Source organism: Cinclus cinclus, chromosome 14, assembly GCF_963662255.1.
Source record: "Cinclus cinclus chromosome 14, bCinCin1.1, whole genome shotgun sequence".
NCBI lineage: Eukaryota > Metazoa > Chordata > Aves > Passeriformes > Cinclidae > Cinclus > Cinclus cinclus.
This window is the reverse complement of record NC_085059.1, coordinates 5,446,158-5,458,368: the sequence shown is the minus strand read 5'-3', so window position 1 is coordinate 5,458,368 and position 12,211 is coordinate 5,446,158. Positions and strand designations below refer to the sequence as shown.

At 58.4% G+C, this 12,211-nt stretch overlaps 2 protein-coding genes across 2 annotated transcripts; both read left to right on the top strand.

Moving 5' to 3' along the window:
- The first annotated feature begins 1,281 nt into the window (after positions 1-1,281).
- On the top strand, positions 1,282-8,206 carry LOC134049821 (protocadherin alpha-2-like). The gene is made up of 7 exons (XM_062502494.1): positions 1,282-4,071; positions 4,305-4,405; positions 4,683-4,836; positions 5,247-5,272; positions 6,135-6,237; positions 6,604-6,657; positions 8,120-8,206. The coding sequence occupies exons 1-7, from the start codon at positions 1,282-1,284 to the stop codon at positions 8,204-8,206; spliced, it is 3,315 nt and encodes a 1,104-aa protein (XP_062358478.1).
- Positions 8,207-8,357: 151 nt separating this feature from the next.
- On the top strand, positions 8,358-10,955 carry LOC134049820 (protocadherin alpha-2-like). The gene has a single exon (XM_062502493.1). It carries the CDS (start codon positions 8,358-8,360, stop codon positions 10,953-10,955), a length of 2,598 nt encoding a protein of 865 aa, XP_062358477.1.
- Positions 10,956-12,211: the final 1,256 nt, after the last annotated feature.

Genomic DNA, 12,211 nt, shown 5'->3' with positions numbered 1-12,211 from the left:
ACAGGTGCCAAATGAGGCCTGAAGAATGGTTCTTCATCGAGGTGTATGAAGAGTGTTTGGAGCTGTGGTTGCTCCGTAATTATTCAGCGTTCAAGAGGAATTGGTTGCTGAGCCGTGGTGTGTTTGAATCCCTGGAGTAAAGATTGCCCTGGGTTGTTTGTGCTTAGTGAAGTCTGTTTGCAGTAATGTCCGGGTACCTCGGGATTTGGCCAGTGTTTCAGAGGGCTGTGAATTCTCTCCCTTGAGAGGATGGGGTCTGCAGAGCGTGGTTTCCTTCCAGACGTTGAGGTGCAAGAGCGCTCTGTCAGCCCGGCACAGACTTGAAGTGAGCAGGAAGTTTGTTCCTTGACTGGAGAGATGAAAGACGAGAGCAGAGAGGAACGGGAACTGCTACCCGTGGCGTGTTGGTGCTTCATGGGGAGGGTGATGTAATCACGTGGAACAAGACATTGATTAATGAGACAAAGGAGATGAAAGAGAGAACAGGAGAGAAGAGCAGAGTGTGTGTGCGTAAGGAGAGGGACGAGAAGGAAGGATTCCAGAGAGGAAGGATGGACGGACAGACGAGTTTACTGGTTTGGCACAGATGCTCTCACAGGGTGCAGGGAGGGTGGAGCGCAAGAAAGGAGGATATAAAAGAAGTGATAGAAGAGAAAGACATGAGATGGTCTGAAGGAGGTAATTAGGAGCAGAAGATGAGAAAGAGGAGAAACGAAACAACCGCAAAGGAGATGAGCAGCACGCGACGGACTTACCTCTAATCGCTGGGTGAAGCTGGTTGTGAAGAGCTTCTGCCTCGATTACAACATTTTCTGGTCTAACGCTAAAGCCACGTAAGGAGAATGGGTGGATGCGACTTGTTTTCACTGCTGTGTGGCGCCGGAGGCTTCTTGCGAGTTACAAGAACGGCTAAAGAAAACGGTAGAGAAGAGAAAGGAAATAACGGAAGAATAAAATGAAAGACGATCACAGTGGGAAGAGCAAAAGCGGAGGAAACAGCCATGACGGAGCGGAGGCAGAGGCAGTGTGGCGGCTGGCGTGAGGCGGCGGAGCAGCGCACGGTGTCGCTGCAGGCTCAGGAACGGCGTGTGGGCGGCTCCGCCCCGGTGCGGCGGAGAGCCCGGCTGTGAGCGCGGGGGGGCGGCGCGGGCCGGGCAGCAGAGCCGGTGCGTCCGGGCGGCGGCGGGGAGCCGTGCGGGGCCCGTGCCGGGGCCGGCAGCCAGAGCCACAGCGGCGGCGGCGGCGGGTGGAGCGAGAGCAGCGGCGGCGGTGCGTGCAGGGATGGGCGAGCGTTGTGGTGCGGTGCTGCGGGTGCTGGTGCTGCAGGCGGCCTGGGCGCTGGCGGGCGGGCAGGTGCGGTACTCGGTGCCGGAGGAAGCCAAGGCCGGCACGGTGGTGGGCCGTCTGGCGCAGGACCTGGGGCTGGAGGCGGGCGAGGCGGAGGCGCGGCGGCTGCGGCTGGTGGCGCAGGGCCGGCGGGCGAGCGTGGAGGTGAGCGGGGCGAGCGGCGCGCTGCTGGTGAGCTCGCGGCTCGACCGGGAGGAGCTGTGCGGCAAGAGCGCGCCGTGCGCGCTGCGCCTGGAGGTGCTGCTGGAGCGGCCGCTGCGCGTCTTCCATGTGCAGCTGGAGGTCACCGACATCAACGACAATGCCCCCGTCTTCCCCGCCGCCCGAAAAAACCTCAGCATCGCGGAATTCACCACCCTGCCGGGGTCTCGTTTCCCGCTGGAGGGCGCGTCGGATGCGGATATTGGAGCGAACGCGCAGCTCTCCTACACACTCAGCCCCAGCGAGCATTTCTCTCTGGATTTACAAAAAACCGAGGAGGACGCTGAGTCCTTATTCCTGGTGCTCACGAAATCTCTGGACCGGGAGACGATTCCCGTGCACGGGTTGGTGCTGACGGCGAGTGACGGGGGCCGGCCGTCTCTGACGGCGACAATGGAGCTGCTGATCTCGGTGCTGGATGCGAACGACAACGCGCCCCAGTTCAACCAGTCCGTGTACAAAGTGCAGCTGCCCGAAAACGCAGAACGAGGCTCTTTGGTGATCAAACTTAATGCCACGGATTTGGATGAGGGGTCGAACAGTAATATTTCCTATTCGGTCCAGATCGTGTCCCCGCAGGATGGAAGAGACATTTTCAGAATTGACAGAAAGAGCGGAGAGATCCGTCTTCTGGGTAACTTGGACTATGAGGATTTTAGTCTGTATCGCCTGCAAGTGGACGCGACTGATAAAGGGACGCCTCCGCTGTCGGGTCACTGCAAGGTGGTGCTGGAGGTGCTGGACGTGAACGACAACGCGCCGGAGGTGTGGGTGACGTCGCTGTCGGTGCCGGTGTCGGAGGACGCGTCGGTGGGGACGGTGGTGGCCCTGCTGAGCGTGTCGGACCGAGACTCGGGGGCGAACGGGCGCGTGCGGTGCTGGGTGTGGCCGGCGTCGCCGTTCGGTCTGGAGGCGACGTTCGCGGGCTCGTACTCGCTGGTGCTGCGCGAGGCGCTGGACCGGGAGCGGGTGTCGGAGTACGAGGTGGAGGTGCGTGCGGAGGACGGCGGGGCGCCGGCGCTGCGCGCCAGCCGCGGGCTGCGGGTGCCGGTGTCGGACGTGAACGACAACGCGCCCGCGTTCTCGCAGGCCGTGTACACGGTGCTGGCGCGGGAGAACAACGCGGCGGGCGCGGAGCTGGCGCGGCTGTGGGCGCGGGACCCGGACGAGGCGGGCAACGGGCGCGTGAGCTACTCGGTGTGGGAGGGCGGCGTGGGCGGCGGGGCCGCGGCTCCGTCGTGGTCGTCGGGGGCCGTGGGCGGCGGGTGGCGTGCGGCGTCGAGCTACGTGTCGGTGGACGCGGAGAGCGGGCGGCTGTGGGCGCTGCAGCCCTTGGACTACGAGGAGCTGCAGGTGCTGCAGTTCGAGGTGCGCGCGGTGGACGCGGGGGAGCCGCCGCTGTGCGGCAACGCCACGGTGCAGCTCTTCGTGCTGGACGAGAACGACAACGCGCCGGCGCTGCTGCTGCCGCCCGCGGGCTCGGCGGCGGAGGCGGGCGCCGTGGCGGCCGAGGCGTCCTCGGGGCCGGGCTCGGGCTCGGGCTCGGGCTCGGGCTCGGGCTCGGGCACGCTGTGGGCGTGGGCGGCGTGGGGGGCGCCGGCGGGCCAGGTGGTGGCGAAGATCCGCGCCGTGGACGCCGACTCGGGCTACAACGCGTGGCTGCGCTACGAGCTGTGGGAGCCGCGGGGCAAGGGCCCGTTCCGCGTGGGGCTCTACAGCGGCGAGGTGAGCACGGCGCGGCCGCTGGACGAGGCGGACGGCCCTCGCCAGAGGCTGCTGATCGTCGTGCGCGACCACGACGAGCCGGCGCGCTCGGCCACGGCCACGCTCAGCGTGTCGCTGCTCGAGGCGGCCGAGGCGGCGCTGGCCGCGGGCCCGGGATCGTCGCTCTCCTCCTCCTCGTCCTCGTCGTCGTCCTGGTCGGGGTCGGGGTCGCGGTCGGCGTCGGGCGTGGAGCTCGGCGCCGGCGCGGCCAGCGCGGCGACCAACGTGTGGCTGGTGGTGGCGATCTGCGCCGTGTCCAGCCTGTTCCTGCTGGCCCTGGTGCTGTACGGGGCGTCGCGCTGGGCGCCGCGGGCGGCCGTGCTCTCGGGGCCCGGGCCCACGACGCTGGTGTGCGCCAGCGAAGTGGGCAGCTGGTCGTACTCGCAGCGCCACAGCCGCAGCCTGTGCGTGGCGGACGGCGCGGCCAAGAGCGACCTCATGGTTTTCAGCCCCAATTTCCCTCCGCCGCCGCCCGGCGCCGCGGCCAAGGACACGCAGCCGGAGCCCTCCGCTCTCCTCGACACGGTCAGTGCTGCTTCCTCTGCTCATGTCTACTTGTTTTTTTCCTCTTCTGCCCCTTCTGTTATGTTCCCTGAGCAGTCTCTGATGGCTTCCAATCCGAATTGCCGATTCCAGAGGGCGATGTGTTCCTTAACAAATGATTATTTAAGTCACGAGCACCGTTCCCCCTGCCGCTATGTCCTTGCACGAGCTCCAGAACTCCTGCTGGTGGGCGGGGAATACTTGGGAGAAATAAAGGTATAGCTCCACGCATGTGGTATTACGGTCCGCAGCTGAGATTTGCTGGTGTGGACACGGATTGTTTTCCCCTAATGTGAAATCACTTCCCTAAGGTTTCATTTCTGCTGACAGCCGTCTTGTTGGCTGGTATGTAGCGTTTCCACCCGAGCTCGTTGTAGGAGTGCAAAAGAACGAGGCTCTGCTGGAAAGAGACCCCCAGGCACTGTGTCGTGGCTTATTGCCTTCTGCAGAGTGATGACCTTGTTGGTATCACCTGTGGTTTTCTTCTCTGTCCTCATCCTGTGTCGTTTTCCTCAGCTAGAGTTGTGGGGACAACTGACGATTCCGACTTGTGCTTTAATGTGTTTTCATTTGGCAGAGAGTAGTTTCTTTGTTTCGGTTGGTCCAACAGAGTCATTGTGAACACTGGGATGGTGTTCTGGAGCAGTGGGATGCCTTGTGTGAGGGATCTGGAAATAATTTGTAAGACCTTGGTCCATGTCATAAGAAGAGAAGCATGGGAGATGATGGCTTTTTCTCGAGAATAAATGTTACAAAGTGAGGAATGGAGCATGCCTAGCAGGAGGCAGGATTGGTATGGAGTGTTTCTGCCCCGGATTCTTTCCCAGGTTCCGAGAGTCTGATGTTGGAGGCGTTCTGGATCTTGAGATGCCATGTGGTATTGAAATGGCCAGAGTCCTTTGTGCTTATGAATATCTCCCATCAGAGACAGCTCCTTGGCTGCCTCTGGCCTGGCATGTGGAAAGTGTTGGAAAAGAGTGGGTAACGTGCACACTGATGAACACTTTTGCTGCTCTTTTGGGAGTGTTGTTGTGGGAGGGTAGCACTACAAACTGCTTTCCATGTGTACTGTAGCGTGTTCGTCCCAGCTTCCACAGCTCTTGCCCCGGTGGATCTGTGCTCGTCTTCAGAGAGGATTTTTAAGGGCAGTTGAGGGGGCGGGTGTAATCTTGCTGTGCTTTTCTTCTCCTGCTTGTGCTCTTGCACGGTCAGTCTGGGTAGAGATGGTGTGTCCTGTTATCGCACACGGCTCGTTCTGGTGTCTGGATGTACACACCAAACCTTCACATCTACAGAGCAGCCCAGCTCCGGTCTTGGATTGTAGAAATTCTTCCACCCAGTTGTGATTTTGAATGGATTGGCGCTTTATCTCTTGTTGTGGTCTCTTGAAGGAGAGGCTCAGTGGGGACTGGGACCTGTATTGTTCATTACTCTAATTGCAGAACCTTTGAGAACTTGGTTTGTACTTGAAAATGCTGAAAACTCACAAAGCATCCTATCACGCGGGAAAAGTCAAAGAATCACAGAATGCATTTGCAGAACTCTGCGTATTTTTTGTGCCAGACGTGGGGCAAGGGGAGTTTTTGAATACATCTTTGGGGATGAAATGGAGGGTGTCTGTTTAGCTGTGGAGATTCCAGTTGCCAGAGTGCAAAATACAGGATTATGGTAGAGTACTTCAGGAGTGGTTCCAGCACACAGTGCTGCTCTCCTGGGATCCTCTCAGGACACCCAGAAGTTCTGCACATCTTAGAGCACTGCTGTTCTTTCTGGTATTGCTGCTTGTGAAGACACCTGTCCCGCGTGCCTTTAACTACTTGGGTTTGACTTGCGATGTTGTTGGTCAAAGAGAACCTTTTTGAAATTTGGGTCATGCTGCCAAGCCTTCTCTGTATCTTTCCCTCATTACCCCTCTGCTCTTAGTCTTGCTAGACGGCTGTTGGTATTCAGGATGGCGTCAAAACTTGCATTTCAGTACAACAGCAGAATGGGAGGTGTTTCCTTTTATCCTCTTCTCTGCCAAACTGCACATGCTTTTGTTTTGCTGGGTTTGTTTGCGGTTGTGTTCATTTCCTGTCTCTCATTGGCAACGTGGCAGATATTTGGGCTGTTCCCCATCAGTGTGGGGGATGTCGATTCCTCTCTTCTAAGTTTTGCTTTGAGAGAATTTCTGTAGCTTACAGGTCTGCTTCCTTGTTCCCCAGCGAGGGAAGTGCCTCACGGGCATTGCATGCCGTCAAGTTTTTGTGGAACATAAGTGATTTTTTCTTTCTGTCCAGCTACCCCAGGTACACTGATAGTTTTAAGGGCAAGTGTCCTTTAAAACTAATCCCCCTGCTCGGAAAATATTTCTTTTCTGAAGAAGGAAGCAGTTCAGAAGAGGTAAGTCGTTCGCCAAACGTGGATGTTCTTGAGACCGGTGTACTTTAGTTCCTGTCGAGTTGTGTCATCTTTTTGTCGAATCAGCAGAATGTTCACCCTCTTGGACCAACAAAGCAGCTGTTACCGGCTCTCATTCCTTTTCTGATGCTTCCTGGCACAGCCTGAGTGGGTGACAGCAAGAGGGAATGGAGGAGGGACCAGCACTGGTTTCACTAAACAGATGTGTAGAAGGTCAAGGGAGTGTTCTTAGTGACCTTGTTGTGACGTTACCTTCGTGGCTCTTGTTTGACAAGTGGATCATTCTACGGTGAGTGTGAGATTTTCTGTGGGCCTCACAGATAGCGAGGTTCTCGGTGTGTTGTCTAGGCAGTGAGTGCCTGCCAGAAAGGAAGAGAAGAACGTGGAACATGCAAGCGGAGAGTGAGTCAGGAAGGACTGAGGCTCATGATGAGTCCTCAGGAGCTGGGGTTGCGCAGAGCTTTTTAAAGTCTCTAAGAAAGTTTGTGGTGTTGGGCTGTGATAGGTTTGAGTTCCTGAATGAGCAAATTCCCTGGTTTGTTTGAACTCTTTGAGGCCTGTGTGCACAGATGTCCCAATAGCTGTGCTTCAGTTTCTGTGTCAGAGCGGTGGATGTGTTTTGATGTGGCAGAGCTGTTCTTTGCCATCTGACTGCCTTGCTGTGTTATTGCTGGGCCCTTGAGAACACGGGAGGCTGAAGATTTGTGGCCTTTTTCCTGGAGGGAGGGGAAGCTGCAGGTGCATGGACAGTAAGTGGGTTTCTCCGTCTGCACATGGAGAGGAGGTGTAGGGAAGAGAAATGCGATTCTGGCCCAAGGGCATGTCTGTGGTTGGTGGCAGGGGTGCTGTAGGTATTTTTCAAATATTTTGTTGAAGGACAGAATGTCCAGAAGATATAAAGTATGGCATTAGATGAGAAGGGGAGGCAACGCCAAGAAAGGAGGAAGAATGTAGAAAGAATTAAAAGAAACAAACAAAATAAACCAAACAAAAAGCAAAGAGGTACATCAAAGAGTCAGGTAAAAGAAGAAGGGATATATTCCCAAAGTATATTGCAAGAATTTCGAAACTATTTTAGTGAAGGAAAAAAAAATCAGAAGAGACAAGCTGAAAACAGATGAGGAGAGTCTAGGAGAGGCAGGAACGAAAAGTTGTAGAGAAAGAACAAGAAAAGAGAAGGGAAACAGAGGAGATAGAAGTGCAGAAAATAAACAGCATACTACTACTGCTACTACTACTGCTACTCCTCCTCCTCCTCCTCCTCCTGCTACTACTACTAATAGTAATGAACCCGCGTAAATAAAAATGAAGCCAGAATGAAAGTAAGAGATGAATGACAGAATGGAAATGCAAAAGAGGCAGTAAAAGAGCAGAGCAGCACGCCCCGACCTTATCGTTATCCTTGGGAGGGAGTTGGTTCCTAACACCCTTGGTCAGAGCAGCACAGCTCTCTAGCAATGGGACTCTGTAATTAGCGCTGATGGTGCCGCAGTTGATGGTGTCCGCGGCGCCAGAGAAAACTGACGAACTGTGCGGCTAAAGAACAAAGGAGAGTGGAAGGAGACGGAAAAGGAGTGGAAAGAATGAGGAGTGGCATAACAAGGACCATAAAGAAGACAGACAAGGAAGAAAGAGAAAAGAGTACAAAGAAAATGAAGAAATGAAATCGAAACAAACCCAAAAAAACCCGAAAATGCAGAAAGAAGGAGAAACGAAAAAGGAAGTGAAGAAAGAGGAAATAAAGGCTAACATAGAAAGAAAGACGAAGATGTAAGGGGAAAGAAGAGGAGCACGACAACAAGACTCACCAGAAAATAGACACGGTGGGGAAAGTCAGCGCGGCTGAGGTTGCGGCTGGCGTGAGGCGGCGGAGCAGCGCACGGTGTCGCTGCAGGCTCAGGAACGGCGCGTGGGCGGCTCCGCCCCGGTGCGGCGGAGAGCCCGGCTGTGAGCGCGGGGGGGCGGCGCGGGCCGGGCAGCAGAGCCGGTGCGTCCGGGCGGCGGCGGGGAGCCGTGCGGGGCCCGTGCCGGGGCCGGCAGCCAGAGCCGCAGCGGCGGCGGCGGCGGGTGGAGCGAGAGCAGCGGCGGCGGTGCGTGCAGGGATGGGCGAGCGTTGTGGTGCGGTGCTGCGGGTGCTGGTGCTGCAGGCGGCCTGGGCGCTGGCGGGCGGGCAGGTGCGGTACTCGGTGCCGGAGGAAGCCAAGGCCGGCACGGTGGTGGGCCGTCTGGCGCAGGACCTGGGGCTGGAGGCGGGCGAGGCGGAGGCGCGGCGGCTGCGGCTGGTGGCGCAGGGCCGGCGGGCGAGCGTGGAGGTGAGCGGGGCGAGCGGCGCGCTGCTGGTGAGCTCGCGGCTCGACCGGGAGGAGCTGTGCGGCAAGAGCGCGCCGTGCGCGCTGCGCCTGGAGGTGCTGCTGGAGCGGCCGCTGCGCGTCTTCCATGTGCAGCTGGAGGTCACCGACATCAACGACAATGCCCCCGTCTTCCCCGCCGCCCGAAAAAACCTCAGCTTATCAGAGAATTCGCCTCCTGGGTCTCGTTTCCCTCTGGAGGGCGCGTCGGATGCGGATATCGGAGAGAATGCACAGCTCTCTTACTCACTCAGCCCCAGTGAGCATTTCTCTCTGGATTTACAAAAATCGAATGAGCGAAATCTTATCCCCGAACTTGTTTTAACGAAACCTCTGGACCGGGAGGCGATTTCCGTGCATCGTTTGGTGCTGACGGCGAGTGACGGGGGCCGGCCGTCTCTGACAGGGACAATGGAGCTGCTGATCTCGGTGCTGGATGCGAACGACAACGCGCCGCAGTTCAACCAGTCCGTGTACAAAGTGCAGCTGCCGGAGAGTGCTGCGGTGGGGACGCTGGTAACGCGGGTGAACGCTAGTGATGCGGATTTGGGAAGTAATAGCGAAGTGACCTTTACCGCGACCAGCTTCATTCCCCCGAGTGCAAGAGATGTGATTTTCGTCAATCCAAAGACAGGGGAGATTCATCTAACCGCAGCCCTGGACTTCGAAGAAGTCAGTGTATATGATTTTCGTATTGAGGCGAGAGACGATGGGATGCCTCCTCTTTCGGGGCATTGCAGCGTTGAGCTGGAGGTGCTGGACGTGAACGACAACGCGCCGGAGGTGTGGGTGACGTCGCTGTCGGTGCCGGTGTCGGAGGACGCGTCGGTGGGGACGGTGGTGGCCCTGCTGAGCGTGTCGGACCGAGACTCGGGGGCGAACGGGCGCGTGCGGTGCTGGGTGTGGCCGGCGTCGCCGTTCGGTCTGGAGGCGACGTTCGCGGGCTCGTACTCGCTGGTGCTGCGCGAGGCGCTGGACCGGGAGCGGGTGTCGGAGTACGAGGTGGAGGTGCGTGCGGAGGACGGCGGGGCGCCGGCGCTGCGCGCCAGCCGCGGGCTGCGGGTGCCGGTGTCGGACGTGAACGACAACGCGCCCGCGTTCTCGCAGGCCGTGTACACGGTGCTGGCGCGGGAGAACAACGCGGCGGGCGCGGAGCTGGCGCGGCTGTGGGCGCGGGACCCGGACGAGGCGGGCAACGGGCGCGTGAGCTACTCGGTGTGGGAGGGCGGCGTGGGCGGCGGGGCCGCGGCTCCGTCGTGGTCGTCGGGGGCCGTGGGCGGCGGGTGGCGTGCGGCGTCGAGCTACGTGTCGGTGGACGCGGAGAGCGGGCGGCTGTGGGCGCTGCAGCCCTTGGACTACGAGGAGCTGCAGGTGCTGCAGTTCGAGGTGCGCGCGGTGGACGCGGGGGAGCCGCCGCTGTGCGGCAACGCCACGGTGCAGCTCTTCGTGCTGGACGAGAACGACAACGCGCCGGCGCTGCTGCTGCCGCCCGCGGGCTCGGCGGCGGAGGCGGGCGCCGTGGCGGCCGAGGCGTCCTCGGGGCCGGGCTCGGGGCCGGGCTCGGGCTCGGGCTCGGGCTCGGGCACGCTGTGGGCGTGGGCGGCGTGGGGGGCGCCGGCGGGCCAGGTGGTGGCGAAGATCCGCGCCGTGGACGCCGACTCGGGCTACAACGCGTGGCTGCGCTACGAGCTGTGGGAGCCGCGGGGCAAGGGCCCGTTCCGCGTGGGGCTCTACAGCGGCGAGGTGAGCACGGCGCGGCCGCTGGACGAGGCGGACGGCCCTCGCCAGAGGCTGCTGATCGTCGTGCGCGACCACGGCGAGCCGGCGCGCTCGGCCACGGCCACGCTCAGCGTGTCGCTGCTCGAGGCGGCCGAGGCGGCGCTGGCCGCGGGCCCGGGATCGTCGCTCTCCTCCTCCTCGTCCTCGTCGTCCTGGTCGGGGTCGGGGTCGCGGTCGGCGTCGGGCGTGGAGCTCGGCGCCGGCGCGGCCAGCGCGGCGACCAACGTGTGGCTGGTGGTGGCGATCTGCGCCGTGTCCAGCCTGTTCCTGCTGGCCCTGGTGCTGTACGGGGCGTCGCGCTGGGCGCCGCGGGCGGCCGTGCTCTCGGGGCCCGGGCCCACGACGCTGGTGTGCGCCAGCGAAGTGGGCAGCTGGTCGTACTCGCAGCGCCACAGCCGCAGCCTGTGCGTGGCGGACGGCGCGGCCAAGAGCGACCTCATGGTTTTCAGCCCCAATTTCCCTCCGCCGCCGCCCGGCGCCGCGGCCAAGGACACGCAGCCGGAGCCCTCCGCTCTCCTCGACACGGTCAGTGCTACTGCCTTACTCATTTCTCGCCCTTTTCTCCTCTCTTGATTTTCTCCCACCCCCTGGGTAGTTCCTCCATGTAGCGAGGCTCTGCCCTCTCAGTCTCAGAGGAGCGAGTGTTTAGGGGTATTAAAGGGACATTTCCATCTACCTCCATGTCCTCTCGTGATTTCACAATTTGTTGGTGTGCGTCGAAGCAGCAATCTTAAGCTATTATGGACGGCAGAGCATTTACCATCCGCAGCTGAGTGTTGCCTCGTTGGGCAGGAGTTGTACCCTCGAATGAAATCACTGCCGGTTTCTGTGAGAGGTGCCCAAGGTTACAGCTTTGCAGGCAACTTTCTTACTTCATTGCGTGTAGGGTTTCGGTGTGAGCTTGGTGAACGAATACAAAACACGATGTGGTGGTAACAATCCCCCAGTCCCATTGCATTGACTTAATGCTTTTGCTGACTGCAGACCACGTTAGTATTAGGCCTGGATTATTTTTGGTAACTGTCCTGTTTTATTTTCCTTGTAAGAGGTGTGACTGAAAAATTACACTTGAGACTTCACGTATTTGGCTCTTTGAGGAAACATCTATTCTGCATTTCGGTTTTATCATCTGGCTCATTAAGAAAGAGGGAAAGGTAGTATGGAGTTCTACTTGCATATTTCCTTGTATTTTTTTCCATCCTTTACAAGAAGGAAACTGCAGCGTGTTTATTGAAGTAATTGTGGCATTGGCGCAATAAGGCACATGCTTTTAGGTTTTTTTATGTGACTTTGAGCAGAGAAAAGAGTTGCCCAGGGAAGGTGGGATTCATTGGGAAGGCCATGGGTCATGTCTTAAAACAGGATTGAGTGATAATGTGCTTGTCTTTAGAACTGATGATTGGAGGATGCCTAGAGAGAACTGAGACAGGATGGGCACAGAGTGCTTCTGTGTGAGATCCTTTGCAAGGCTCTAAGGTTCTCCGGTTGGAGGCTTTGTGGAACTTGAGGTGCTGTGTGCTATTGAAATGGCCACAGAGTCCTTTGGGGTGATGAAGATCTCCTTCCACAGGAAGTAATTTGTGCTGTTACATCATTACTGTACAATATGTGATGGAAAGAGGAAATGCGATACTGAATTTTGTTCAATGAGAAACTCCTTATGTTGAGAAATGCAATGTGGGAGGGTAGGACTTGAGCTTGCTGCAGTTCCTGTGTAGGGATGCACATCGATAGCAATTTCCTCATCTCTTGATATGAATTTGACTGTTCCTATCTCTTTGTCAAGTGGGATTTGGAGGAGGATGTGCTGAGGAGGAGGGTATAATCTG

What these genes read in the sequence shown, in the direction of transcription:
- LOC134049821 (XM_062502494.1), top strand. Translation starts at nt 1,282, where the DNA reads ATGGGCGAGCGTTGTGGTGCGGTGCTGCGGGTGCTGGTGCTGCAGGCG. An exon ending in AATACTTGGGAGAAATAAAG is followed by an intron (nt 4,072 to 4,304) that starts GTATAGCTCCAC and finishes TGCCTTCTGCAG; the next exon opens with AGTGATGACCTTGTTGGTAT. An exon ending in AAGGAAGCAGTTCAGAAGAG is followed by an intron (nt 6,238 to 6,603) that starts GTAAGTCGTTCG and finishes TGTGTTGTCTAG; the next exon opens with GCAGTGAGTGCCTGCCAGAA.
- LOC134049820 (XM_062502493.1), top strand. Translation starts at nt 8,358, where the DNA reads ATGGGCGAGCGTTGTGGTGCGGTGCTGCGGGTGCTGGTGCTGCAGGCG.